This window comes from Mauremys mutica, chromosome 1 (genome assembly GCF_020497125.1).
Source record: "Mauremys mutica isolate MM-2020 ecotype Southern chromosome 1, ASM2049712v1, whole genome shotgun sequence".
NCBI classification, from domain to species: domain Eukaryota; kingdom Metazoa; phylum Chordata; order Testudines; family Geoemydidae; genus Mauremys; species Mauremys mutica.
Genome location: NC_059072.1, coordinates 232,156,714 through 232,183,436, shown reverse-complemented (window position 1 = coordinate 232,183,436; position 26,723 = coordinate 232,156,714). Strand labels below are relative to the sequence as shown.

The 26,723-nt window shown below is 41.9% G+C and overlaps 1 protein-coding gene across 4 annotated transcripts in view; it reads right to left on the bottom strand.

Annotated features, from left to right (window-relative positions):
- Positions 1 to 3,846: 3,846 nt before the first annotated feature.
- Positions 3,847 to 26,723, bottom strand: part of MID1 (midline 1) — a 350,223-nt gene continuing 327,346 nt past the window's right edge. For all 4 annotated transcript variants that reach the window (XM_044988836.1, XM_044988757.1, XM_044988916.1 and 1 more), the window contains 3 exons: positions 12,772 to 12,933; positions 8,941 to 9,148; positions 3,847 to 7,074 (listed from right to left, as the gene is read on the bottom strand). In XM_044988836.1, coding sequence (XP_044844771.1) covers positions 6,726 to 7,074; positions 8,941 to 9,148; positions 12,772 to 12,933 — 719 coding nt within the window. In that variant the 3' untranslated portion in view covers positions 3,847 to 6,725. The remainder of the gene's footprint in view (positions 7,075 to 8,940; positions 9,149 to 12,771; positions 12,934 to 26,723) is intronic.

Sequence of the window (26,723 nt, the reverse complement as noted above, 5' to 3'; positions counted from 1 at the left end):
GATTGTTTTTATTCTATTTGACGTTTTGATGAGAGCTAGTGGAAAAGAGGTCATTTTTTCCAATTATGTTGTAGGTTTGTTTAATTTCCCAAACTTTTATTTTTAAAATTTAAAACCAAAATTTCTGGAATGGGGGAAGAACAAGAAGAGAAAAGACACAAAGTGGGGAGAACCCAAAACCTATACCCGGGCAAGGTGTTTTTCCTTATGGAAAGATACAAACATTTCAAAAGAAACAAACATTCTCAGGAACATTTTCATGTGAGTTGAAAGGCTGATTGGTGGTCAAGACTATTTCATTTTCCACCAGCCCTAGTTTTGTTTCATTCATCAGCCAGCAGGAGACACAACAACACTTTTACTGTATATCTTTCAGGGGGTTGACTGCAACCTATTATATGCTACAGTGGATTTTCTAGAAAATGTCTAACAACAAAGCAGCCTCAAGAGGAATTAAAAAAAATAGGTCTATTGCTCCTTGAGAGGAAACCTCTCCATACGCTAGAATAGTTCTATAAATCATGATAAACAGCTGGAGGAAGTCGACTTTTCAGCTGCTTTAGAAGCCTCCATTTTTAAATGGAACTAACAGGAACAATAGAATTATGCTGCTTTATTGTATCTTACCTTATGTTCCAGCTGTTCCCATGTTAAATGTAACTCAGAACCAGCCAAGAGAATTCTTCTGCATATTGCCTTAAGGAAATGGTATAACATTGCCCTAACAATTCACCCAAGCAGAATGCAATTGAACTGTACATTTTAAAATACACCTGTGTTGGGCTTGAGAAGCAGCTCATGAGAAACTGGGCAGCTTTTCTAGCAGCTAATGCACCCACTCCAGAGACATGATTTATTAGGAATGCTGGTCTGACAGCACAAGTGTTCATGCTTTGCTGGATTTTTGACCCCAATGGAATCTGAAGATTATGGGCTTGGTTCTCCTCTCACCTGGACCAGTGTAAATCAGGAATCACTGCTTTGAAGCCCATGTAAAACTTGGGTAAGTGAGAGGAGAATCAGGGCCTGAGGGCTTGACATCCCTCTCCTGCTGCTTTTGTTCAGATTAGGATTTCAAACACATCCTTAAACAGCATATTTCTGTGTCATTGGGGAATGTAGGATGGGGTCAGGGAGGGAAGCAACAGATGGAAGGATGAGTGCAGACTTGCTTTTTATATATATATATATATATATATATATATATATATATATATATATATATATATATATATATATATATATATATGGCTGGGGATGCAGCTACACGAGGGCAAAGAAGGGATGGCAGGTTTCCACCCGTCCTATATTTCTGAGTTGTCTTTCCCAGCAGTTACCTCTCTCTCACAGCATTCTCTCTTAGAGACAGCACTATTAATGACACTGTCAATCATATGGGAGCGGAACGGTGCTGAAAAAAGTTGGAAAGGGTCACAGTCTTCCTTATAACTAAACACACCAGAATCTCACTTGTAAGGCTGCAGTACATAAAAATTATCCCCACTGGGTTGGGGAGGGGAAGACTAAATTATCAATTTTTCGCTAGTTTATGAAGGCTATAACATCTTTTGTGAAAACCAAAGGCAGTAAACGTCCTCCCTTAATTTTCAGTAAATATTATGTAATCCTTCTGCCAGGTGCAGCCAGCAGCAACAAGGGCTGGGTTCAGTATCTAGGGGTTCCCTTTCAACACCACAACACAAAATTGGCTTGAGCTCCCACCGAGTGACCTGGGACAATTACACACCACCCTCTGGGCGCCTCTAAGAGGCAATACTTCCCCTCTCACAAGCATGGAGTCTGAGTGTAGCAAACACTTGTAATAAAAGGAGGGAAGTAACTCAGCATTAATTTGGGAAAACACTGCAACTAGGGTTCATAAACATAAACATGAGCAAAAGACCCACCCCCAAGTAAGCTGGGCAGTGTCCTTTTCCCCTCAGGGTCTTAAGTCTAGCAACTCAAAAGTCCCTTTAACGTGCCCGTCCCTTCTTTGCACCCCACTCACAGTTGCTGTCCTTGGCCAGTGCAGCCCCAAAGTTCAGAGGTTCATCCGCAGAGTTCATCTCCCACCCTGTGTGTATAGGCGGGGAATATATGCTCTGCTGCTCGGGCACTCGCTCGTCACCCCAACGACCGATTACTGCGCCTCTCTGCTGGCTGCTTGCCGCTCCTCTCCGCCAGCCGCTCTGCTGGCCACACTAAGATGTCTTCAGGCCCCCCACTTAACACAGCTCTTAGTGATTTCAGCTCTCAGTGATTTCAGCTGCTAGTGGGGGAGCCTCACTGCTGGTGCACACTGGGCAGTCTCTTGCAATAGAAACGCTGTCCCAAAGTAGGTCTAATACTTAGACATCAGTGATTTCAGCTCTGCAGCATGTAACAAGACTCTCAACCTTTCGATACTGAATGAATGATGATAGTGTTGCCCGTATTGACCCAAGCAGCTAGTCAAAGTTTGAGGCCCCGGGAGTGTTCCAGTTAGGAGTAGAAATTAGTGGTAGCCGGGTATTTCTCTGATGTAATCTTGTTTATTTACAAGGAATGTATGAAGTCCTGTGTCTCTGAACACAGAAGGAACCGCAAACCAAAAGGAGCGGTGTCTTAGCCTACCAGCCTCCAGACTAACAGACCCAAAACGCTCGCTCTCTCTCGCTTTGTTCCAGGGTCACCTTGTGCTTACAGGTTCCTGCTTGGCTTCTCTTCCCTTTTTTCTTCTGCCTCTCTCTGTTCTTGTCTGTGATCTCAGTATTCTCCCACACGCAGCTACCCAACACATACTGAGCCCAAAAGCTCCTGGGTGGATTCATACAGACCTTTAGTCTTAGCTCGCTCTTATGTTTACAATTATGTTAATTGAAGGGTGAATTCACACTTACCAACCTCAATGGGGTTTTAACCCAACCCATAACAAGGGTTCATCTAGCTCAGAGGTTCTCAAGCTGTTATTGTTACACTCTCGATGGTACCCACCCACCAACCCTGGTGCCCAGGTGCCTAAGGCCAGCCCTGGATGGGAAATAGTTTGGGATTGGGCCATGAAAGTGATACAACAGAGGAATGGGAGCCAGTAGAAAACTACCAAGAGAGGGGTGATGGTCAAAGTGACGAGGATTGTGTCATGGACCTACCATCTCTTACTTGTGGCATCATGCTCAGTCACCCATTTGCAATCACACACACCCTCCCTTCCCATTGGTAGTCACATGGACTACCTTCACCTCCCACTGATGATTCTATATCATCCTTGTTGCAACTACAACAATTGCTTACATAAAAAAGTAATGTCTGCAAAATATTCATTGTACTTTTAACTTCTTTTATTGCGATTCAGCAGCTGGAAAAGAGAAGGAGCCATTACTCCATGATCAGCAAAATCTCGACAGCCCACCCACAAATGCTCTGTTGACCATGGATGGGAACCACTGTTCAGTGAGGTTCCTTTGCCTGAGCAGTTGAGAGATTTAGCAGTCAGGAGGAATAAAAGCAGGAGGAAAAGCTATGTCAGTGAGCAGCTTTCCTTTTGGTCTCTGTAATCCAGGCTGAGCAACACCCTTAACCATTCAGCCATTCTGTTCTTGCATTTAGTTTCCTATAGGGGTTCCACAGTTTGCTCCACTGAACCCCAACTTGGATTTACAGCCTTAAAATGATCATTGTACACATGCGGGCTTCATTGGCCGTCGGAGAGTCTCAGCAGTTTCAGAATATCAGAGGAAAACCTCATCCAGCTCTGCCATGCATTGTAAAAGCAGCATGTTTTAGTTACTGGTTTAAGATTGCTGGTCCCCCCCATATTTCATTTTATTCTTATGGACCATGAAAATGCCACAGAACCACAAAAGCCAAGTTTTGAAATGGATGTTTTTATTGTATAATCAGGCATTGAATCAAGTACTGTAAAATAAACAGATTTTTATTTTTGAAAATGTCCATACAAATACCAAGCACAGCAAACTGTTTCCCCAATCATAGTCCATACAGACTACATAATGGTTCAAATAATAAGCTAAAAGGGATGGTGGGACACTTAATTTATTGCCAATTAATCTGTACTTATATATGTATAATTACATATATATTTAATTATACATATATAATATACACACATACATGCACAAAGAGCACTGATAGAATTAATAGTCCATTCGAGGAATGTGGTTTGGCTTAAAATGAAGTACTCACTGTTGAAATATAAATCCCATACTAAGGATTACTATTGTAGATACCAGACCATTTTTTTTCCTCTCAGCCAAAACCAATTGTCAACCTTTAAATGCATGGTTGGTGTTTAAAAGGAAAAAAAGGGGGGAGAAAAGCCTCCATGATACTGTTTTCAATCCAGTTTGATCTCTGTAAGCCTTGTATGATCTAATATTGAACTGTTGTCAGTTTGCCCCTTTCTGAAATTAGCTTCCAGATCAATTTAATAATATTTCTATGACAAAGGGTGGTGCCATGTATATTGTAGTAACATGCTCTGTTCTGCTAGGCAGAAAGTTGACGTCCATCCCATGTTGTCACTCTCTTCCCTCCCAACACCTTTTTACCATTTTTATTTTAGAAATTGTTCTCAGTCTACCGTGTATATTAACGTTGTTGATTTCTCAATTGCCTTTCAAACAGTCAAGGCCAGATCAGCTGAACACAGTACATCAAGTCACACTGGTAATGTCGCATTCGGTTACACAAAACACTGTTTCAGACTTTTTTTAAGTTCTTGGGGGGCCCTTTTCTATATCATCATAGACATTAGAATAAACACTGTCATCGAGTATGTACATATTTTCCCTTACATATGTCAACTCAGAAAAGGTCAGCGGCTACTCTCTGTAAACAATGGAACGCTGTCATGGCAGGAAGCGATAAAATGGCTGAAACCAACCTACTATTAGAGAGATACTTTTCCTCATTCATTCCACAGTAAACAGGGTATGTATAGAGAATCAAAGGAACATGAGCAGTAATTAATCTCTGTTTAAACAAAACCTGTAGTCATGTATTCATTAGCCTCCTCATAAGCTTCTTTCATATCACTATCATAAGGCAAACTGTAGTACATCTTTGTACCTGGAGAGTCAATATTTAAAAAATCTGAAGCCAAGCTTGAGACCCTTTCATTTTGGGCCCACTGGTGAACAAAGTGCATTAAAGTGTCATTTTCAAAGGACACCCAAAGCAAGGTTTAAAATGACTGAGCCAACCTTTTCATTATGCTTGTATTCCATTTATCCTTATTCTATGAAGGCAGGTTTTCATCCTTTGCATATTATCAACAAAACCCTTTTCACTGTCTGTCTAGGAACATCTTTAAAAGGCATCATACCATCTTCCACATTTCAAATATTTCTTAAGAATCTCCCAACTGATCATTTATGCAGAAATATTGTAATAATCACAAAGGGCCCTATTCATTTTTTAAAAACTTAATGGGCAAAATTCAGTTTTGGGATATAGTGCGTACAGCTTCTACTTATCTCAGTGGAATTGCAGCCCCTAACACCAGGGCTAACTTAGATCCCGTATGTGCAGGTGAAACTCAGATAGACTAATGTCACTGCTGCAAATTTGTCATTTACCCCTCATTCACAAAGAGAACTCTATCCCTTCAAACAACCCAAAGCAACAATACACATTCTTTGTTTCATTGGATGATTTTATGATGAACTTTAGTACAGTGCTTCTCAATGCAACATCCATATACCAGATATCTTTGCTCCTCTTTATTGATACACTACAGTGCGATACACTGACACTCTTGCATTTAGTTTAAAATCAGTTGTAAGTAGGCCATCTCTCATTTCAGATGTATGGGCTTGGATTGTTGTGGTGTACCTGTAAAAATCAGTGATATACACCCACACCTCAACTGTCAGAACTAAGCCATCTCCAATTATAATGGAACCTTAAATGACAAATCTTCCCATCAAATTAGGATATAGTAGGACCTTGGATTGGTTGCGCTGCTCCAATGTTGCTGATTTTCTGAGATGATATCAGTCTTACAAATCCTCGGTGATCTTACTGCACTTCCCAGAGACAAAAGTGAAGCATTGATAGGGTTAGAATCACCGGATGATTTATCCACTGACATTTCTAGAAGGTATTCCATATGTTTCTTGTGTCCATATGTGAATAAGTTTAACATGCAGACCTATTACTGAACAGAAGTAAATAAACCCTTCTTCTTTTGTTGTACTGGATAACTCCATTTCCTTCCTTGTTTATTTTATTTCATTTTTTTGGTATGCACATTCCGGTGTGCAAAACTGAAGTAGAGAGATGTTGCACACAATAAGATTGGAGTTTAATGTAAGATCAACAGTATATCAATGTGTCCGCTGCACAGTTTCCAGGAAACAAAATTCCTGCTAGTTGTCCCTTGTAAAATAAAACTGTAAAAAAGTCTTGCGAAACTTTAGTGAATGGGGCCCTTTATGTGCAAAAACAATGAATTGTAATCCAAATAGCCAAATTGGGGAGTTCTGTATATAAATAATTTATAAATCTTCCTGTAAGAGACTAAATACAAAATAGTTCTGAGAAATTATTAAAGCCATTTCTTGCCCTTTAATACAAAATACACAGCAAAGAGAGATACCCACTTTCAGTTCTGGCTGAAATCATCAGGGATGTTTTGCACGCCACATATTCAAATAGCTCCTGTGGGCAGTATTTTTGCAGTCCACTGGAAAGCTGACATTATATCCTTTTGCTTTTAGCAGTCACGGAAGCTGCTCAGTGCAGTCTAAGTGATCCGGGATAGGCAGGCCTGTTATAATTGTCAAACATTTATTCCACACAGTGAATGTGGGGCACACGGGCTGTGCAAAGGTTATGTCAAAAGTGTAAAGGTGTAGAGAGTTCAAAGCATCATAAAAGGCAAGGGAACCATTGTCGTAGTCCAGCAAAATCCCAACACGACGGAGGTGAGGAGCAGGCTCTATAGGAATTTCTTTGCTGTTATGTCTCACAACCCAGGCATTATTACAACGGCAAAGCACCCAAGAGGCAGAATTCTTTCCGATCCACTCATGTTTTGGTGCTGTTTTATAAGAAATACCAATTGCATACCTGTAAAACAAAAATAGTCTAGAAAACCAATGTTTTGTGCCATGCTGTTTTCTATCAATAAAGGGTAACCTTTATCCTGAAAGACTCAAAGGAATGCATTGTCCTCTTTTGTTTATGCATGTTACGTTCTCATTAAGTGAAGGATAACCATAAGATTATGTTTAATTAATATTCCTCTCTGCTCCCAGTCTTGTGACTGGCAGGTCATGCAAATCTTGTTGTTCACATTACTATTTACAGTTTGGATGCTATGTCAATTTTTGGAACACTTAGCTAATGATAAAGGCCTTTTTTATTGACAAGGAAAATTGCTGTATGCTAAACAACTCAGAGTTTAACCCTTTGTCTGGAAATTTCCATTCCTGAACAGAAGAATATATAGCACTTTAATGAACTAAAACCAAATAACTTTCTGTTGTTGCATTTGCTATTAATCTGATCTCTCATTGCTGACTTAATACATGGTGCAGCAGAATGATGAGAAAAAGTATCAAAGTGTGCATGGAATGCCCATTTCTGCCTTCACAGAACCTCTTCTGCCAGGTCTCTATGAGGTATGTAGATTCAAGCGTCAAGTTTATTGGATTGTGCATTGGGCCACATGAGGCAACTGCAGGAGACAACATTCCTTTGCCAAACAAGTGTTAGGGTATGTCTACACTACCTGCTGGATCGGCGGGCAGCAATCGATGCAGCAGGGGTTGATTTATCGTGTCTAGTCTAGACGTGATAAATCGATCCCCAAGTGCTCTCCTGTCGACTCCTGTTTTCCACCGCTGTGAGAGGTGCAGGCGGAGTCGACGGGGGAGCGTCTGCAGTCGACTCACCGCAGTGAAGACACCGCTGTGAGTAGGTCTAAGTACGTTAACTTCAGCTACATTATTCACATACCTGAAGTTGTGTAACTTAGATTGATCCCCTCGCCCCCAGTGTAGACCAGGCCTTAGAGTTGGTGGGATGTCCTGGCGAAATGGAAACGGACTAGGACAATGACCTCCATGGGAAGTCTCATCATTGGACACCCTGCATGAAGGCCTGATTTCCCCTGTAGGGAAGAAGCTTTTATGGCTTACATTCCTCTGGTGGAAGCAGGGGCTAACCTCATATGTGTTATTGTATGTTTGTTCTATATCAGATGTGTTTTGTTGTTTTATGCTAAATACACTAGTAAGCATTTTTCTGCCTATTATGTGGTGGCATTAGCAAATGTGCATTTTTCTTTGTAGAGGAGGTGGGCACTCCAGGCCTCACCAGTTTTCCATTCCATTTATTTCACAATCCTTGATTCACATGTAATAATTGGAGATATACCAATCTCCTAGAACTGGAAGGGACCTTGAAAGGTCATCTAGTCCAGCCCCCTGCCTTCCCTAGCAGGACCAATTTTTGCCCCAGATCCTTAAGTGGCCTCCTTAAGGACTGAACTCACAACCCTGGGTTTAGCAGGCCAATGCTCAAACCACTGAGCTATCCCTCCCCCCCTGTCATGTCATGTCATGTCATGTCATGTCATGGTGTCTGACCAAACATGGTGGGTACAACTACCCCCAGAGCCTACAAACCCTGTTCCACATGACAGCCAATGAGGCTCATTCAAGAGTGAAGGGATGCTCTTAATCCCCTACACCCTACAGCCCACTGTGGGATATGTATCCACAGCATTCCCATTCTTTTGGGATACTGGAACCAAATCTAACTCTCCTATGTAGCAGTTGCCACTGGACCATCAAGCTGCTTTCATATTCAATCTGTTATTCTTATTGAAGAATGATGTTTTAGTTTTGTTTAGGAAGCACTGACATGTACTAGCATGAAAACAAATGCAACTTTTTCTGGTACTACAGTAATTAAAAATGTGACACATACCATGTACTCCCACTTATAACCACTTCCCAGTAATGCCGTCCACTGTCAATAAACACATTTCCAGCTATTCCATAGCTCCCTTGGCTGGTGAATCGCTCGGGTGTGTGGCTCTTTTTGGAAGAGGTTTCATCACGCTCCACTGTCAGGTTATCATGGGACACCTTCAACTTTCTGTGGGCAGACTTGGGGTCCAGTTTAAACGGCTGGCCTGGGCGCACACAGAAGGATGACAAAGGAAAGGTTTGTTTAATTTTAATAGACACACATAAGGTCATATATTTGGGTAATAAGACTATATAATAATACATATTTTCTTCTCTGGAGCATTACCCTGGACTAAAACAGACCCAGACTTCAATCTAGCTGAACACTAATCTACAAAGATCATCCTTTTGTTGAGTTAGAAGGCAATTTGAACTGGTATATTTAAATACTAGTTACATCTAAGAAGAGCCCTGTGTTAAAATCACACTCATTGTCTGAGACCTAGAACTAACTTGAATACTCTAAATCTTTCATGTAATTGAAATTACAATTGAATTGCAATAAACATGCAATCTCTCATTCTGGCTTTTTTTGTTATACATTAGATCATGGATTGGCAATCTTTGGCACACGGCTCACCAGGGTAAGCCCCCTGGTGGGCCAAGCTGGTTTGTTTACCTGCCGTGTCCGCAAGTTCGGATGATGGCGGCTCCCACTCGTCACGATTTGCCACTCCAGGCCAAGGGGGGCTGCGGGAAGCCGCGGCCAGCACATTCCTCAGCCTGCGCCACTTCCCGCAGCCCCCATTGTCCTGGAGCAGCAAACCATGGCCAGTGGGAGCTGAACCTGTGGACACGGCAAGTAAACAAACCAGCCTGGCCCGCCAGGGGGTTTACCCTGGTGAGCCGCATGCCAAAGGTTGCCGATCCCTGCATTAGATTTTAGAAAACCTCACATTCTTATTAAGCGACGAAGAGTCCTGTGGTACTTTATAGACTAACAGATGTATTGGAGCATAAGCTTTTGTGGGTGGCTGCATCTGACGAAGTGGGTATTCACCCACAAAAGCTTATGCTCCAATACGTCTGTTAGTCTATAAGGTGCCACAGGACTCTGTTGCTTTTTACAGATCCAGATTAACACAGCTACCCCTCTGATACGTGACACATTCTTATTAGTTTGCCAACAATGAAAAATTACAATAATGGCTTTATCACTGTTGCAAAAAATGTATTACTTTATTTTATGGAATTGTGAAGTTTGAAAATCAGAAGAAGTGCTACCCTGGTCTGTTCATTCACTCTCTCTTAGTTTTATTTATGCTGGGATGCCGACTGTAGTGGATACTGTGAATTAAAACGAAGGAAATGAACTATAACTTGGTCCAAACAATATGGTGTAAAAACATCACTGTTGTTGCTGTTGGCAGCTATCTTCTGCCATAGCACAGGTTCTGCAGACAATAACAGGAAGCAGTTTGGTAAACCAAACTCTGTAGATACATAATGCCTGCTCTGATGCTGACAAGCTTACCTGTGTTAAAAAGCAGAAAGATCTTTTTACTTCTGCCAGAGAATTTCTGAAGGACAACAGGAAAAAATATGACACCACCAGTGGCCAACAAAGTCCTTTTTTCTCCTTTATCCTCTTACATATAAAGGCAAATCTTCTTATAAGTGGAAGATCTGATTACATGAGTAGGGAGTGGAAATGAGCATTCTCAGTGGCTCTGTGACCTTATGGTATTGATCAATGTGCATTTTAAATTAATATGAATTCCTTAGTGTTTGTGAAAGAAGAGCTAAGTAATTCTTATGCAGGGGAATTGAAATAATTGAAGTCAGCATAAAAAGATGAATGAAATTGGTCTGAAAAGTTATATTCAACATGCTTTATTTCAGATCTGTAGGAAATCTGAAAGGCTAAACATTTAAAGGAAAAGGTTAAGCCAACACTGTCTCAATCACTATTATTTTGATACTAAAGATGAAGGAATGGTTTTAGATACAGGGGTATATTTTCTTTCCTAACATACATAATTATGCACGTATCAAGGCCCTTTAGAACATAGCATCCGTGGGGGAAAAACATGTGTCAAAGCCTAACAGTATCTGCTTGCTTCTACCACTGGGTAACAGCAAAATACCTCCTACATGTCTCTTTACCTGCTTTCTAGTCTTTGTATTAACAAAGTATCTTCTGAAGCATGTCTTTCTCTGTACTGGTTTGCATCAGGCCAGCTCATGTTACAGGTACCTGACAGTAACCATTGCTTGTGTGTCACATTGTGTCTCAAAGTGGAAAAAGAAGAAAGTTTGCCATTTCCCACACGGGTCCTCCAGAGGCAGGGAAATGCCTGCTTTACTTAAAACTGTATTTACTGCTACACACATTCTTTTTAAAAAGAACAGGAGTACTTGTGGCACCTTAAAGACTAACACATTTATTGTAGCATGAGCTTTCCTGAGCTACAGCTCACTTCTTCGGATGCATAGAATGGAACACACAGACAGGAGATATTTATACATACAGAGAACATGAAAAGGTGGAAGTATGCATAACAACAGGAAAAGTCTAATCAATTGAGATGAGCTCTTATCAGCAGGAGGAAAAAAAAACTTTTTGAAGTGATAATTAAGATGGCCAATAGAAGGTGTGAGGAGAACTTAACATAGGGAAATAGATTCAATTAGTGTAATGACCCAACCATTCCCAGTCTTTGTTTAGGCCAGAGTTAACTTAATTAAACATCTTAATTATCACTTCAAAAAGTTTTTTTTCCTCCTGCTGATAAGAGCTCATCTCAATTGATTAGACTTTTCCTGTTGTTATGCATACTTCCACCTTTTCATGTTCTCTGTATGTATAAATATCTCCTGTCTGTGTGTTCCATTCTATGCATCCGAAGAAGTGAGCTGTAGCTCACGAAAGCTCATGCTACAATAAATTTGTTAGTCTTTAAGGTGCCACAAGTACTCCTGTTCTTTTTGCGGATACAGACTAACACGGCTGCTACTCTGAAACCTGACATTCTTTTTAGTAGCTGATATTGTCTATATAAGTCAGTAACTTAGGGATAGAGTGCTGGCCAGCTAGACAGGGGAGGAAGAAGAAATGCACCAGCTCCCCCATAGTAATCTCCCAACACTTTCATTATCCCCCAGTAACTGCCCCTCGAGCCCCCATATTCTCTACCCAACACCCAAACCCATCTGTAGTCTAAAAGGATTGTGGGATTAGCTAGCGCATGACAAGAAACCACAGATGGAAAAAAGCTTAGAACCACTGCTTTAAAGTGCTATGCTATATCCACTAATAATTTTGTTCAATCACTTTCTTAAAAGTGAGATCTCTGACTCCATCACCCCCACATAGTTTTTATAATAAATTCAGGGAGGCTCCCAATATCATAAAACAGGGATCCAAGAGGACCCAATTTAGCTCATTTTAATGATATAATGACCATCCTCTTAAATGTATAAAGAAATAAAATGTCCTATAACAGTAGAAGAAAAGGGCAAGACAATATGAGAAGTAATAAAAAAAAAAACAACCAAAGAAACATTTTCAATCATTTCTTCTTGATGTTGCTACTGCTAGTGGTATTTTCAATGATGTGGATGCTTCAGTGGACCTCCAGAATAAAAGAGATCCCGGTGTTGTCATGTTGAGGACTCTGGTTGTCTTGAATGGGGTGAAAAATAAATGGCTTAAGTATAAAGCACTTGAAACAAGGCAACTTGCTTTATACTCCTGCGCCTTTCAAGTATCAAACCTCTGAAGGAGAGTGGGGAGGACAGGGAGTGTGGGAGTGCAGGTGGGTTTGCTGGATTCCATGCTACTCACTGTTTGTCTTCAGCTTGCCAGGCTCACTGTTTCGGCTGCCCGCCTGATTAATGGCCTTGACAATGAAGATGTACTTAGTGCCACTCTGTAACCCATGCACTGTGTAGTGGTTTTGTTTGATATTTGGAACAATCATCCAACTGTCGGCTGAGTTGCATAAACCTGTAATTTCAAACCAAATACATTAGTCATAACACACTAAATACTTTGTAACTAATGGAGACATACTTTGAACACTCATGAATATTTACATTAACCTGAAACGGCATTAAACAATCCACAAGAAGCTTGCCTCTTTCCTTACTGAAGGGCTGTAACATTTACCAACTGGTTCACTAATTTCCACTGACTCAACCAGTGTACCTTTTAAAATCTTCGTATGTGAAACCAACCATGAAAAATGGACCTTTAAAAGATGATTCACTGATGTGTGGACAGTCTGGGGACTTTCAATTGTCCCTAGACAAGGAATGGTTTATTGCTTAAGGAGTAGAGGATGTGGAAATGCCATCAGTCTGTTTTTTGACTCAATGAATTGAGTTGTCTGCTTTAGGACTTAAAAGACTAATGTGACTCATCGCCATGAGGTGTGTTGAGGCATTTTTGCTGACAGTCCCCTAATGTTCATTTCTGAGGACCTGAAGCAAGTTGTTGGTGGAAAGATCTCAACTGCAGATCTTACTTCTCCTGGCAGTCCATCAGAGCCTAAGTTTGTTAGACTTCAGGATATTGTGCAAGTGTCATCTTTTCAGTATCGCCTTTGCCAGATGGATGTAATCAAATATTTTATAATTTATTTTATTACTTTTCTGATTTCTTTCCCAGTGGTTCATTGGGAAAGGTTAGTACTCCTTTCCATTGTATACAGTTATAAACTTTTATTGTGTGTGAGATGCATCCAGATGAGGGTATAACATAAAAGGAAACTACGAAGGAAAGAAAAATGTAGGCTAAACCAAAAGGGGGAAACGTCCCGCAGTGAGATCTATTAAGCTGTGGAAGTGTTTCCAAGGTTTGATGGAAGCCTGTAGCCAGGCAATCACCCCGCTCTGGCCCTGAAAGGGTTAAAAGCCTATAGGAGGCACCGCACAGGTGAGTCTCACTTTGCTACAAGGTGGTGGAGAATGTGAGCATTTGCAGTCCACCCCTGATACAAGGGCCAGGGCGAGGACTGGGACTATTGCCTGGAAAAGGAGGGGACAATGGACCCAGCATATACAGAGGTTTTCTTTGCTGAAGGCTCTTGTGCCGTCCCTAGCTGGTCTCCGGTGCCAGGGCCCCCATGGAGGGGCATAATGGAACACAGGAGAGGCATGAGACCTTGCTCCGTGTGGTCCGGGGGAACCAGGAGAGACAGTGGGAGGTGCAGTGGGCCTCGCAGGCACAACTGGGGCAACTGGCAGAGGAACAGTGGGCCCTGGTGAAACTCCCGTGGGGAAGTTCCAAAAAGACCACCAAGATTGGTGGGAGAAGCCCAACGCTGGGGCCAGGAGGCCCGGGGCAGAGCTAAGGGCTTGTTACACCTGTGGGAGATGTGGACATGTAAGGGTGAATTGTCCCTACTGGGATGGGGGCAGGGAGCCTGAAGAAGGGACAAGCCCCATACGAGAGGTCACCTGGTGAGGGAAGTCAGGAGGAGAAGAAGGTGTTGGGCCTGTGGGCAGCGGGGGCACCTATGGAGGGAATGCCCTACCTCAAGGAGCACAGCCCAGGGCAGCCCAGGGAGGGGCCAACAGAAGAAACCGGGGCCCCAGGCAGCAAAGGGGCAGGGTGCCTGCTTTGGCTGCCATGACCAGGGCCATATAAAGAGGAACTGCCCCTTCAAAGGAGGGTGAACTCAGGTGGAGGGGCCTGAGGACCCAAACGGGTCAAGGACCAGATGGGTAGATGCTGCAGAGATGGCAGTAGACCTGCCCAAGAGCCACCCATGGGGGATAGCAGACAAAGAGACTGGGACAGGGTGGGGCCAGCAAGAGGCCGAGACCCAGGTAGTAGTAGGAACCCAGACCCTGAAGGAAGAGGGCCCGGGGGACTCTGGCCTGTGTGCACGGCTGGAGGCTGAAGAACAGGCCCGCCGCGAGGCCGAATCAAATGCCATGGACCTCGTGAAAGAGTATGAGGCCATTGTAGATGAGGAGACCCGCTTGCATAAGCAGCTGGAGGAGTCAGAAAAGAAGCGAGTTGCTCTTGAGGCGCACGTGGTCCAGGCGAGGAGACCCCCTTACCCCCAGGGATGGGGATCTTGAGGAGGAGTGTGTGTAGCGGGGCAGTCACTCCGCTCTGGCCCTGAAAGAGTTAGAAGCCAGCCCTTGGAGAGGGCTGGGGCTGAGAGCCAATAAGAATAGGCTGATTGGGAAGGCAGCCACAGCTGGGGCCACGCCCAATTAGGAGACAGCTGGCCCTATAAAAGGGCTGTGAGCCAGGTGCTGGGTCAGTCTCTCTCTAGCTCTTGGGAGATAAGGATCTGGGTGCCTGGGAGCTCAGGGTACAGGGAACAGAGCAGGGCTGGGGAAAGGCAAGAGGAGCTGGGGAACTCCCCTTGCTGCAGGCCTTGCTAAAGACCAAAACAGGTACTGGGGTTTCAAAGTGCAGCCTGGGGTTAGGCAGAGGCAGGACGTCCAAACCGCCTCTTGCTAATGAGGAGTGGTTTACAGACTGCGGTCTGCCCCAGTGAGTAGGGGCTGGATGATGACTGGCAGTAGCTGCTGAGGCAAGGTGGGTTTAGAGGGTGGGAGCTCCCCTGGGAGGGGAGACCCAGAGTGGGGGTACTGCAGGGGCAGAACGCTGAGGTAAAGGGCATCGGGGTCTGAGCGGGACCTGGGGCCTGAGGCAGGTGAGCCACTGGCCAGCAGAGGGAGCTCCAGGCTGAAATCAAGCTAATTCCCAGGATAACCAGTAGGAGGCACCACATGGCTGAGTCTCACTTCGCCACAAAGCCTCATTGAGACAAATCATTTACTAGTACTATGTGTTTAAAACAGTACTTGGTATAATAGGCCCCAGTCTAATTCGCCTCTAGGTACTATTGCATTATAAACATTTGCATTATAAACACTTCTAGAAATAACAATGATGTTAATAATTATATATGCATGTAATTACATTATATAAATAATAATTAAAATAATAATTTAAGACTGGAAAATGTAACAAAAAGGAACAATCTTGCACTGGATGAGAGGACTGAAGTTCTTTTCAGGCTTTAACTTCACTGGGGCTGGAACACATTATAAAAGCCAGTATATTTTCAGGGGAGTTTTGACTTTTTATCCTGCCTTTTACCAAGGGAGCAGGAAACATGGATGGATTGTGCCTTTTCCCAGTTGACAATAGACTCTATCATACATGAAGATACACTGGTGCCAGTACAAAACCTTTTGTGAAAAAAAAGTTAAGAAAACACACACACAAGGAGATCATATAAAAATAACTATGCTGATAGGGTATATAAACTTAAATAAATCCAGAGTTATGTTGGAAGCCCATTAAGGATAGAGTTTAGGACTCCTCTTTTAATTTCTTAACTGTGTTGCTTTGTCTCTATGGTCTTTCATTAGTTCATTCTTTCTATCTCGGTACTTATTTAGCCTTCATCGCCGTAATAGAGTGCCTCGCAATTATTAATGGATTTTATCCTCACAACAACGTAGGAAGGTATTACCTTTATTTTCCAAATGAGGAATTGAGGCACAGAGAGACGAAGGCCCATATTTTGATAGGTATTTAAGCATTGCAGCACTCAGCCAAACTGATTTAGGAGCCTAATTTTTAATTTCATAAAGGGATTTAGGCAGGATTCCAGCTCCTAAATGTCTAAATCCATTCTGAAAATGAGAGTTAACCTCCTAAAACAGTTAGGCGCTGCAAAGCTGAGTGCCACAACACATAAATACCTATAAAAATCCAGGCCTGAGTGTATTCCTAAACTGCAATAAAACCCTCACAGCTCCAAGTCTCAGTAGACATCTACACTGCAATTTTATAGCCACACAGCTTGAACTCTGCAAGCCCAATCTGCCAGGCTGTGGCATAAGTCTTTTACTGCAGTGTAGACATATACTAAGTGACTTACCCAAGGTAAAACACCTGGAGTGAGTCAGAAATTGAACCCAGGTCTTCTAACACCAAGACTAGTTCCATAGCTTTTAGACCATTCTTCTTACCAAGCTGCAGTGACATTAAACTTATCTTTTTGTATTTTATCTTGAAAAAGCAGACCTGGAATGGCTGACGGTTCCCAATATTCTGTGGCCTATTCTAACATAGAATCATAGAATCTCAGGGTTGGAAGGGACCTCAGTAGGTCATCTAGTCCAAACCCCTGCTCAAAGCACAACCGATCCCCAACTAAATCATCCCAATCAGGGCTTTGTCAAGCCTGACCTTAAAAACCTCTAAGGAAGGAGATTCCACCACCTCCCTAGGTAACCCATTCCAGTGCTTCACCACACTCCTAGTGAAAAAGTTTTTCCTAATATCCAACCTAGACCTCCCACATTGCAACTTGAGACCATTACTCCTTGTTCTGTCATCTGCTGCCACTGAGAACAGTCTAGATCCATCCTCTTTGGAACCCCCTTTTATGTAGTTGAAAGCAGCTATCAAATACCCCCTCATTCTTCTCTTTTGCAGACTAAATAATCCCAGTTCCCTAAACCTCACCCCATAAATCATGTACTCCAGTCCCCTAATAATTTTTGTTCACCTCCACTTGACTCTTTCCATTTTTCCACATCCTTCTTGTAGTGTGGGGCCCAAAACTGAATACTGTATTCCAGATGAGGCCTCACCAATGCCGAATAGAGGGGAATGATCATGTCCCTTGATCTGCTGAAAATGCTCCTACTTATACAGCCCCAAATGCCATTAGCCTTCTTGGCAACAAGGGCACACTGTTGACTCATATCCAGCTTCTTGTCCACTGTAACTCCTAGATCCTTATCTGCAGAACTGCTGCCCAGCCACTCGGTCCCTAGTCTGTAGCAGTGCATGGGATTATTCTGTTCTAAGTGCAGGACTCTGCACTTGTCCTTGTTGAACCTCATCAGATTACTTTTGGCCCAATCCTCTAATTTGTCTAGGTCCCTCTGTATCCTATCCCTACCCTCCAGCGTATCTACCACTCCTCCCAGTTTTGTGTCATCTGCAAACTTGCTGAGGGTGCAGTCCACGCCATCTTCCAGATCATTAATGAAGATATTTAACAAAACTGGCACCAGGACCAACCCTTGGAGCACTCCACTTGAAACTGGCTGCCAACTAGACATGGAGCTAGGGGTTAAAGTAACTTAAAGGACTTACCAGTATGCCGGAGTCCTGAGCAGGGGCATGGCCTCAACTGGAAGAGGCGTGGCCTCAACCTGAAGAGGCAGCTGGGAGCCCCAGGGCTCAGGAGCAAATTAAAGGGACCAGGACTCCGGCCACCGTGGAGCTCTGGGCCCTTTAAATCACCGCAGGAGCCTGGCTGCCGGAGCTCCGGCGGGGATTTAAAGAGTCCGGGGCTCCCCGCAGCGGCCGGAGCACTGGGCGCTCTAAATCCCCACCCGAGCCCGGCTGCCGGAGCTCCGGCAGCACTTTAAAGGGTCCAGGGCTCCCCACAGCAGCTGGAGCCCTGGGGCCTTTAAATTACTGCTGCGAAAGCTGGTCCAGTCCGGCACAGCATACTGGCTCTTGCCGGTACACCGTACCGTACCGGCTTACTTTCACTCTGCATGGAGCCATTGATCACATCAAGGATACTGGTATTTTGATACTAACTGCTGTCAAGATGAACAACAACTGTGTTTACCCAACCTGAAACATTTTTTGTTTGTTGTTTTACAGCAAAAATGAATTCTGGTATCTTCTTTGTTCGTAAGCCAGTGACCCTATTTATGTCTCCCAAACATCCACTACAAGAGTTTTAAACTGTAAGGAACAATTTGCAGCACTCAGTTTTTTCACAAAGATGTTGGGAAAATTAGATCAGACAAATCCATCAGCCACCCATCTGCTGAGAAAAGAACCCAGTGCTTTCCTTGCAGAGAATCCAGTGCTGTCTAGCACCTATAGTATGATGCCTACAGCAGTATCTGTCCATTCCCTGTTCTGTCTCTTAAACAGATCTACTGATTTTTGGTTTTTTATTCTATGAGTGAGTTTTTTGCTCATGAGAGAAGGGAAGTAAAGAACCCCTGGGCATGATCCCAGCATAGGGCAGGGAAGTACAGTACCTATTGCATTACACTGCTCAGACCATCCTCACAGCCTTTGCTACTTTAGTCCTGGGCCTCCTGTGAGCATAGATTGACTGCCAAATATACTGATACTAAAGAAAATTAGCACAATTATGAAGCAACCGCTGTTGCAAGTTATTACTCTGTTATTCTGAATTAAACAACTGGACCCCACCTGGTGGGCCCCTAGGGACTATTGCAGTAACAGTGTTGAATAACAAGGACTTCGAGAGAGAATTTAATAATGCACCAAAAGGGTTTTGATTCTCATTAGGAAGGACAATAAGATGCTGTGGATAGATACTGTTTTAATAAAATATTTCTGAAGGCTTTCAGTGCTTTAATAGAAGTCCTTCCCTCAAGCTTTTGCAATGTCAGTGCCATACTTGATTGATGTCCCACTGGAACATCATCTAAATGAGGTCCTATTCCTGCTCCCATTAATATCTAAGGAAGTTTGCTGCCAGCTTCAACGACTGAAGGATCAGGCTCACTCCTATGGTGGTATGCCTGGAATCTACCAAGTGTCCACAATAATAATAGTCATGTACAACCTCGCAAGCTCATGCCTTGATTCAGGAAAGCATTACTATTCTGCCTTTATGACCCATTGAAGTTAATGGGACTCAAGGATGGATTTCAGCTAGTAATTAAGTGCTTTCCTGAATTGGGGCTCAGTCATCACCAGCACATTCATTATTTTAGCTCTGTTCTAGAAGAACAAATCTGCTGAACATGCAGACAGTTGGGGTTTTTTTTGTTTTGTTTTTTAAAAGAATCCCTTCAAGTAGTGGTTTTAGAGCATTCTGCAATCAGAGACTCCACATCAAGCACTGGAAACATACAGGGTTTGACATTTGGCAGGCTTGGGCCCTATTGTCAGTTGCTGTTACACTGTGCTGTATAGAGCTGCTTTTTAAAACTGATGTAGGGAGGGATCCAGTATGGTGCTGAACACGCCCACCACAGTGAGGAACACGGTCTGTTGCTGTTAAATGACTGGGGATGGAAGGCACTCAGCTCACAGGATGGACTCAGAGCCCCACAGAATAAGGCCATGAATGGCCACCAGATCCATTCACTTATTTTTCAACTGCTTCTGCGGTCTGATCCTGCAAAGCGCTGCACACCTCCTGGATAGCGCTGAGCACCTTCTGCTCCCACTGACTCAGCTCATAATGGGAGGTGCTCATCACAGCAAGAGCCAACCCTTAGTGCTGGGTATGCCCCATCCTTCCAGGCCCATGTTAGCTAGGCAGTGGTAGTGAGAGTTATGCTCCTTGCTACCGTGTTAGTTTTGTTGATACTGTAAATTGCCATTTATTAAATGACCTGGAAATCTGTATCAACCCCTAGAACTCTCCAATTAAAGTAAATTTTTCTAGCTTGCCTTGGAACCTTTCGACAACATTAAACTGGATGCAATCCATCAGAGGATGATGAAGTTTAAATGATCTCAATAAAGTCAGTCTACAACCTGCATTCAAACAGGCGTGTGAGGAACTGTAAAAAACGCAGAAACATTTCTTATGGGTTTTCACCCTCTAGATTTACACATGTTCCATATTAGCTATAAAATTAACTATATGTACATATTAGTTATTAAATTATTTAACAGTCTGAACATTAGACTCCAGGATGTTGGCATAATTACACCACTCTAAGGCATTAGGATATCTTGCTACTAGAGGGTCACTGAGAAAACTTCTGCAGCCTGTGTCTATTGATATAAAACAGAATATTTCTAAATAGAATATTTTTGGGTCAAAGCTTTGTTTGGTCATGTGGCAGGCCCCCCAGGACAATCATCAATGGCCCATTCAGGAGGTTACTTAAACACATGGTTAAGTCTATCCATATAAACACATGTTTACATTTCATTTGAATAGGGATGCTTTCCTGAATGGGGACCTTGATGATTATCCTTGGAGGGCTGTCACATGACCAAACAACTCTTTGGCCCCAAAAGCTGAAAAAGTAAAGTTATGATGATGTTCCCCAACTGCAATTATAAAATGATCTAAAACAAATACAGACAACCAGCAAGAGCCATATAAAACTATTACTTATGAGAGAATATTTTGTTTAGTCCCCCACTCTATTCCAGGGGTAGACATAATAGAATAGCCACTTCTTTTATGAAATGGAGAAAATTAGGAACGGAGGAGAATATGGAACAAGTGTTGGAGAGGCAAGCCTGGAAAAGACTGATCTGGCACCCTGACCCCAGTTAGCTGGGAAAAGGGGAAGAAGAGGATTAGGAATGATCAGCCAACTGAGCAACCTGATTGTGTGAACATTTCCCAGGCCTCTAGGAGTTGCTACTAGGACTGTGTGCATCCTTGACTCCCTACCATGGCCAATGGTTTAAATGCCACAGCAGCACCATTAAGCTTTATGCACAGCCATAGAAGAAGCAGCTGAGAGATACGACTGCTCCTAATCACAGCATGTGCACATATTGTTTGTAGATTCAGGTTTCTTGTTTCAGAAATCTAGGGCTTTAAACATTAAGATTAAGGCTCCTGCAGGTGGTAAAACAATGTACGTATCCTAGAAGAATTTAGGGAATTTAAATTACATCCTGAAATGGTGCAGTCAGTACAGTGATGCCCATGCAGGATGTGTGAGTTTTCACTGAAAAAAATAATAATTAAGTTTTCTACAATCTGGAGGTAATAATTTGTAAAGCTATTTCCCCAGGGTTGGTTGCTGACGCACTTTAAAAACCAGACAGGAAAAAATCCCAATGTGTAAATGCTACTAAAATTTACACTGGTTTAACAAAACACTTCTCTTTTTAAACGACACCAGGAACACATAAGTCACTGGAAGGTTATCTAATCTCCCAAGAATTTTAATTGTTTAAAAATGCTTTATTTCAATAAATTTATTACCAACTCACATCAGTGAAGCAATGACAGTGGGAGAAGGTGACAGATATATAATCCTCCCTCTCCACATTCCCATATGGATGAAATTAATATAGACAGAATTTCTGTTAAATACATAACAATTTCTCCTAAGCAATATGATCTTTGAACACTGGTTTAACAGTCTGAGGTTTTCCTGGTTTTATCCCACATTTGGCACATTGGCTATTGTACATTAAAGAGATACTCACTGAGAAAGCACTGTGGAATTTGTCTTTAGAATATAGGAAATCTCTTTTAATCAGTTAAAGAACTATATGAAGAGACATAGTAAAATTTGCATAATTTCATAGTTCTCAGTAATGTCAAATACAAAGTCCTGTTGACTTTCAATCGAATTAACTATTGAAAATTTTATCCTTGCATTTTCTTTAGGTCCAACAGTTTACCTAACCTAAAGATTAAATACTATTCTCCCGCCATTCTTTGGGTGATCAGTGCCATAATAAACAAACAGTGAGGATAACAACAATAAATAATTTGTTATGTTCTAGCAATGTGTTCAATACGCTTACAAAAAACAGAGGAAAACATAATCTGTGCCCCAAGGAATTTGAAATCAAAATACACTGAAACAGCTCAGACAGTAAGTGCCCCAGGGAGACAAGCACCCAGCCTCTATTGAATTTCAGTGGGAGTTGGGTACCTAGCCTCCTTAGGCACTTTTGAAAATCTCAGACTAAAGACTTAATTCTCATTTACACTAAGGTCTCTTTACATTGTTCTGGCAGCATAAAAGGCCTTAAAGTGGGAGTAAATGAGAATCAGGCCCTAAATGTACCATGTAACCCAGCATATGGTTCTAGATTAGGCCCTGATCTTGCAATTGGATCCATGGACCCTGCCCTAAGAGTGTAAACTGTCCAAGAGAGAAAACAGTCTAACTAGACAAAGGAAGTATTATTTCCCCCTGTGACGTTGCAGTCTATATGATTTTATAAAAATTTGATGCGTGACTATAATGTAACTGGAATATGCTTCATGCAAAAGGACTCTTGTAAAGTATCATTACAAAGCTTATTATCTACTGAGTGTGATCATCCTATTTGTATAAATGTACCACTCTTGTATCTGAAACTAGAAATATGAAATATAACTCTGAGGGCCTATTGTAATTATACAAAGTGTGGGCCATTAATGGTGGTTTGGAATCTTGATGACTCCCATTAACCAGGACAATTGTCTGCAGATGGGTGTGTTTTACCTGTAAGTCTTCCTGTATAGGTGTGGATGGCAAGTGGGCAATGAAGTCTTGCAGTGACATGTGATCATGTCACCTGAACTGGGAAAAATGGATTTATTTGGGTTTAGACCCCATGGGTATTAAAGACAAACACTCTTCTGTTAGCTGCTTTCAGGTAAACCTGCAGTTTTGGGGCAAGTAATTCAGACCCTGGGTCTTTGTTGGAGCAGACGGGAGTGTCTGGCTCAGCAAGACAGGGTGCTGGAGTCCTGAGCTGGCAGGGAAAACAGGAGCAGAGGTAGTCCTGGCACATCAGTTGGCAGCTCCCAGGGGGGTTTCTGTGATCCAATCCATCATATCCCTATTTTACAGTAGGGGACCTAAGATGACCAAAGTCACACGGAAAGTCTGTGACTGGGCTGAGAATTGAATACAGATCTCTTGAGTTCCAGTCCAGTACATTAACCACATGGCCATCTGTCCTCTCTCTTTGTGGGATAGGAGTGATCCTCCTCTATGATGGAAGTCATGGGGGTTGTAGCCACGTAACTCAGGGTAGATTTTCACCTTATACTGTATCTTTAAATATATATAACAGGCCTGATTCTCTCAATGAATTAAGAGTAATAGAATTAACCTCTTGCCTCCTGTATTTGGTCTTAGAGAGAGAGGCATGAGTGCTGGTCAAAAACACATTGTGCTGCATACAGTGAAGACAAAGAGTTAAAAGCTGACCTTTACTGTAGTGTACTAAAGCAATTCTATTATGTTAAAAAAGTACTAGGGTTTTTTCCTGATTTATGTTTCACATGATTTAAAAGGGGTAAAAAAATTATACTGCATGCAAAGCAAGTAGTACAAGTACACAGTAATTATAAAAAGGCATTTACAGTATTTAGATTACAGATGATTAGCTACTTCTCAGAGATGCTAATGTGCAAACAGCTCCTCAGATAATATTAGCTTTGAGAATAACTACTGTAGTAAAAAGCTGCTTAATTTAAAGTTCTACACTGTTATAGAAACAGTGCTGCCAGGTCTTTGGTAGCCAAGCAATTTGGCCGCATTTGGAAATAATCTTTCCTGTATTATATAGGGCCTGGATCAAATTTTAACCTCCAAATTTATCAGTTAATAAAAGATATTATAATTTATTATGTTGGACACAAAATGCATCAGTAAAGCTTAGGTTTGTTTTTCTTGCTGAATTCATAATAATCTCTTAATAACGTATGCTTTTGCTGAGGGAAATGTAGCAAAGACAGGAAAGTGCAAGCAAATCTGGCTATGCAGTTCTAAGAAATGGATTCCAAAATAACAACTTACATAAGTAGAATGTGTGGGTACGTATCCAAAGTAATTCACATAGCCTCTGGGGAAAGAAGCATATTGGCCTGATACAGTACTCTAGCTACTTCCTCCTGACTAATTCATGGATAGAAATGGATAGACTCTATGTAGGAGGTAACCTGCAGTAACAGCAGCCACTGCATGCATTGTTTGGGGATGGGTGGGGAAGAAGTGAAGAATGCCTTTTACTATGCGGCAGTATGTAAATGCCACAAATATAGGGAAACCAGCTTTTACTGGAACTCCATTATATTAAAATAGAATAATTTGTTTTAGTACACTGCAATGTGAAGACTGCAAACCCAGCAACAGTGCACTTCCACTTATACTAAACTGTTCTGGGGAAAATAATTCACTGTAAGAGGGTTCCATTGAATATGCCATTTATTTCAAAATTCAAGAGGTTAACACTCCAGTATTCCAACTGCATTCTTGGAAAGTCAAATATAAAAACAGGAAGATTCAACTCCACTACAGGACAAAGAGTATGATCTACATGAAGAAAAAAACCCTCTCAAGAGCACTCTGGGTAAAAACAAGAGGCTGGTGCACAAATCTCTGAGTATGGTTGGAAGTTGGACCGAATCATGTTATAGAGGTTTACATCAAAGAAATCAGAGCAGGCTTGTAGGGATTCTCTCCCCTTGGAATTGGTATTTGTAAGAAGGAAATGGCATCTCCATTTTTTTATGATTTAAAATAAAACTTTACAATTCCATGGCTTACAGACGAAAGTAAAATTAAAAGAAACAGCCACCGATTTTTCACTCTTGAGAGAGACCTGAAGAAGCCATAAACATTTTGGGAAATCAGTTTCTTCAGAGAACACGGGACTGATTCTGATTTCAGCCAGTATAAATCAAGTGAGGAAGTCCACTGAAGTCAATGGAGTTGCAATGATGTAAAACTGGTGAAATAGGATAATTAGATCCAACATATTGCCACAACATATCTTCATTTGTTTGAAATATATAAAACATATTTTGTAAATAGCCCTCTGAAGATGTTTACTTGATTCATTAATTTTTATTTGATGCTTTAATGTTATTAGGTATGGAAAATAGCAAGTGCGACAATTCAATTTCATAGCATACACTAAGCATTTCACACTTCAATTCCAAAAAATTACCATATTACAACTCCAAAACCCCAATTATACTTGTTTGGCAGATCAAAGCTCTCACCTTCACATGTGAGGCATACAACATAGTCTTAAAAGGAGATACTTTGTTGTTTATTCACTAATAAATAAGGAACAGAAAGTCTCAGATTACAAAGGTGCAGAAATTGCAATCACTTCTGCCATCATGTACATCTGACATCAAACCCACCCCTAATGTTCTGCAGCTGACATGCTCTCTTTACCCCACAATATGCCTTCTGTCAGGCGTAATACCATGTATGAAAATGGGTCAGAGAATAAGCAGCACACTGCATTGTTGCACAGTTCTGTCTGCTTGTTAGCAATTAATCAGAGAATCTTTTCTTTCTGTTGTCTGCCTTGCTCTAATTCCTTTGGAGTACTCTTAAGCTTTATTGCATTAAATCCATCAGTTAACCAGGGTGTACAAGTGTATACTGAAGTTTACTTGGCCTTTCTACTCAGCTCTATTAAGAATTTAGAGGCTGTTGACAAGAATTAAGCATATAAGTGAAATACTAAATGCGGGTTCACTCAAGTATTTGACAAGCACGTGCTTTCAATATTCCAGCATTCCCATTTACAAAATAATGCTTTATCCTGTGATATCACTCATCTTCAGACCACTTTGCAGACTCCAGCTAAGTAATCCTCAGACAAACCATTTAGAGGGGATAGTAAATGCTCACCTCATTTTAAAGATACAGAAACTAAGGTGGTGAGCGTGTGGTGCTTGACCATGGCCACAGGCATCAGTGCTAGAACCTGGATTAGATCTCAGGCTTAACAAATCTGTGTTTAGTCCACACCTCTTTCCCAGGTATTAACAGTAGGAATTGCACTTAGACACAGTACTAACTTTCATCAAAGCATCTCAAAACATTTATGACTATTCATCCTCTCAATTAATCAGCCTGGTATTATTATTTCAATTATACAGATGGGGAAAAAATCACAGGACCCCGCAAAGCCAGAGTTAGGCACCTGTGATCTCTATAACATGGATGGGGAGAGATAGGTGCCTAAGAATGGAACACACAAAAGCCAGCTTGTTAGGTGAGGAGCAGCCTATGCTAGCCAATGGGAGATGCCGATGACAGAGGTGTGTCCTATGCTCCACCCCTCTCACA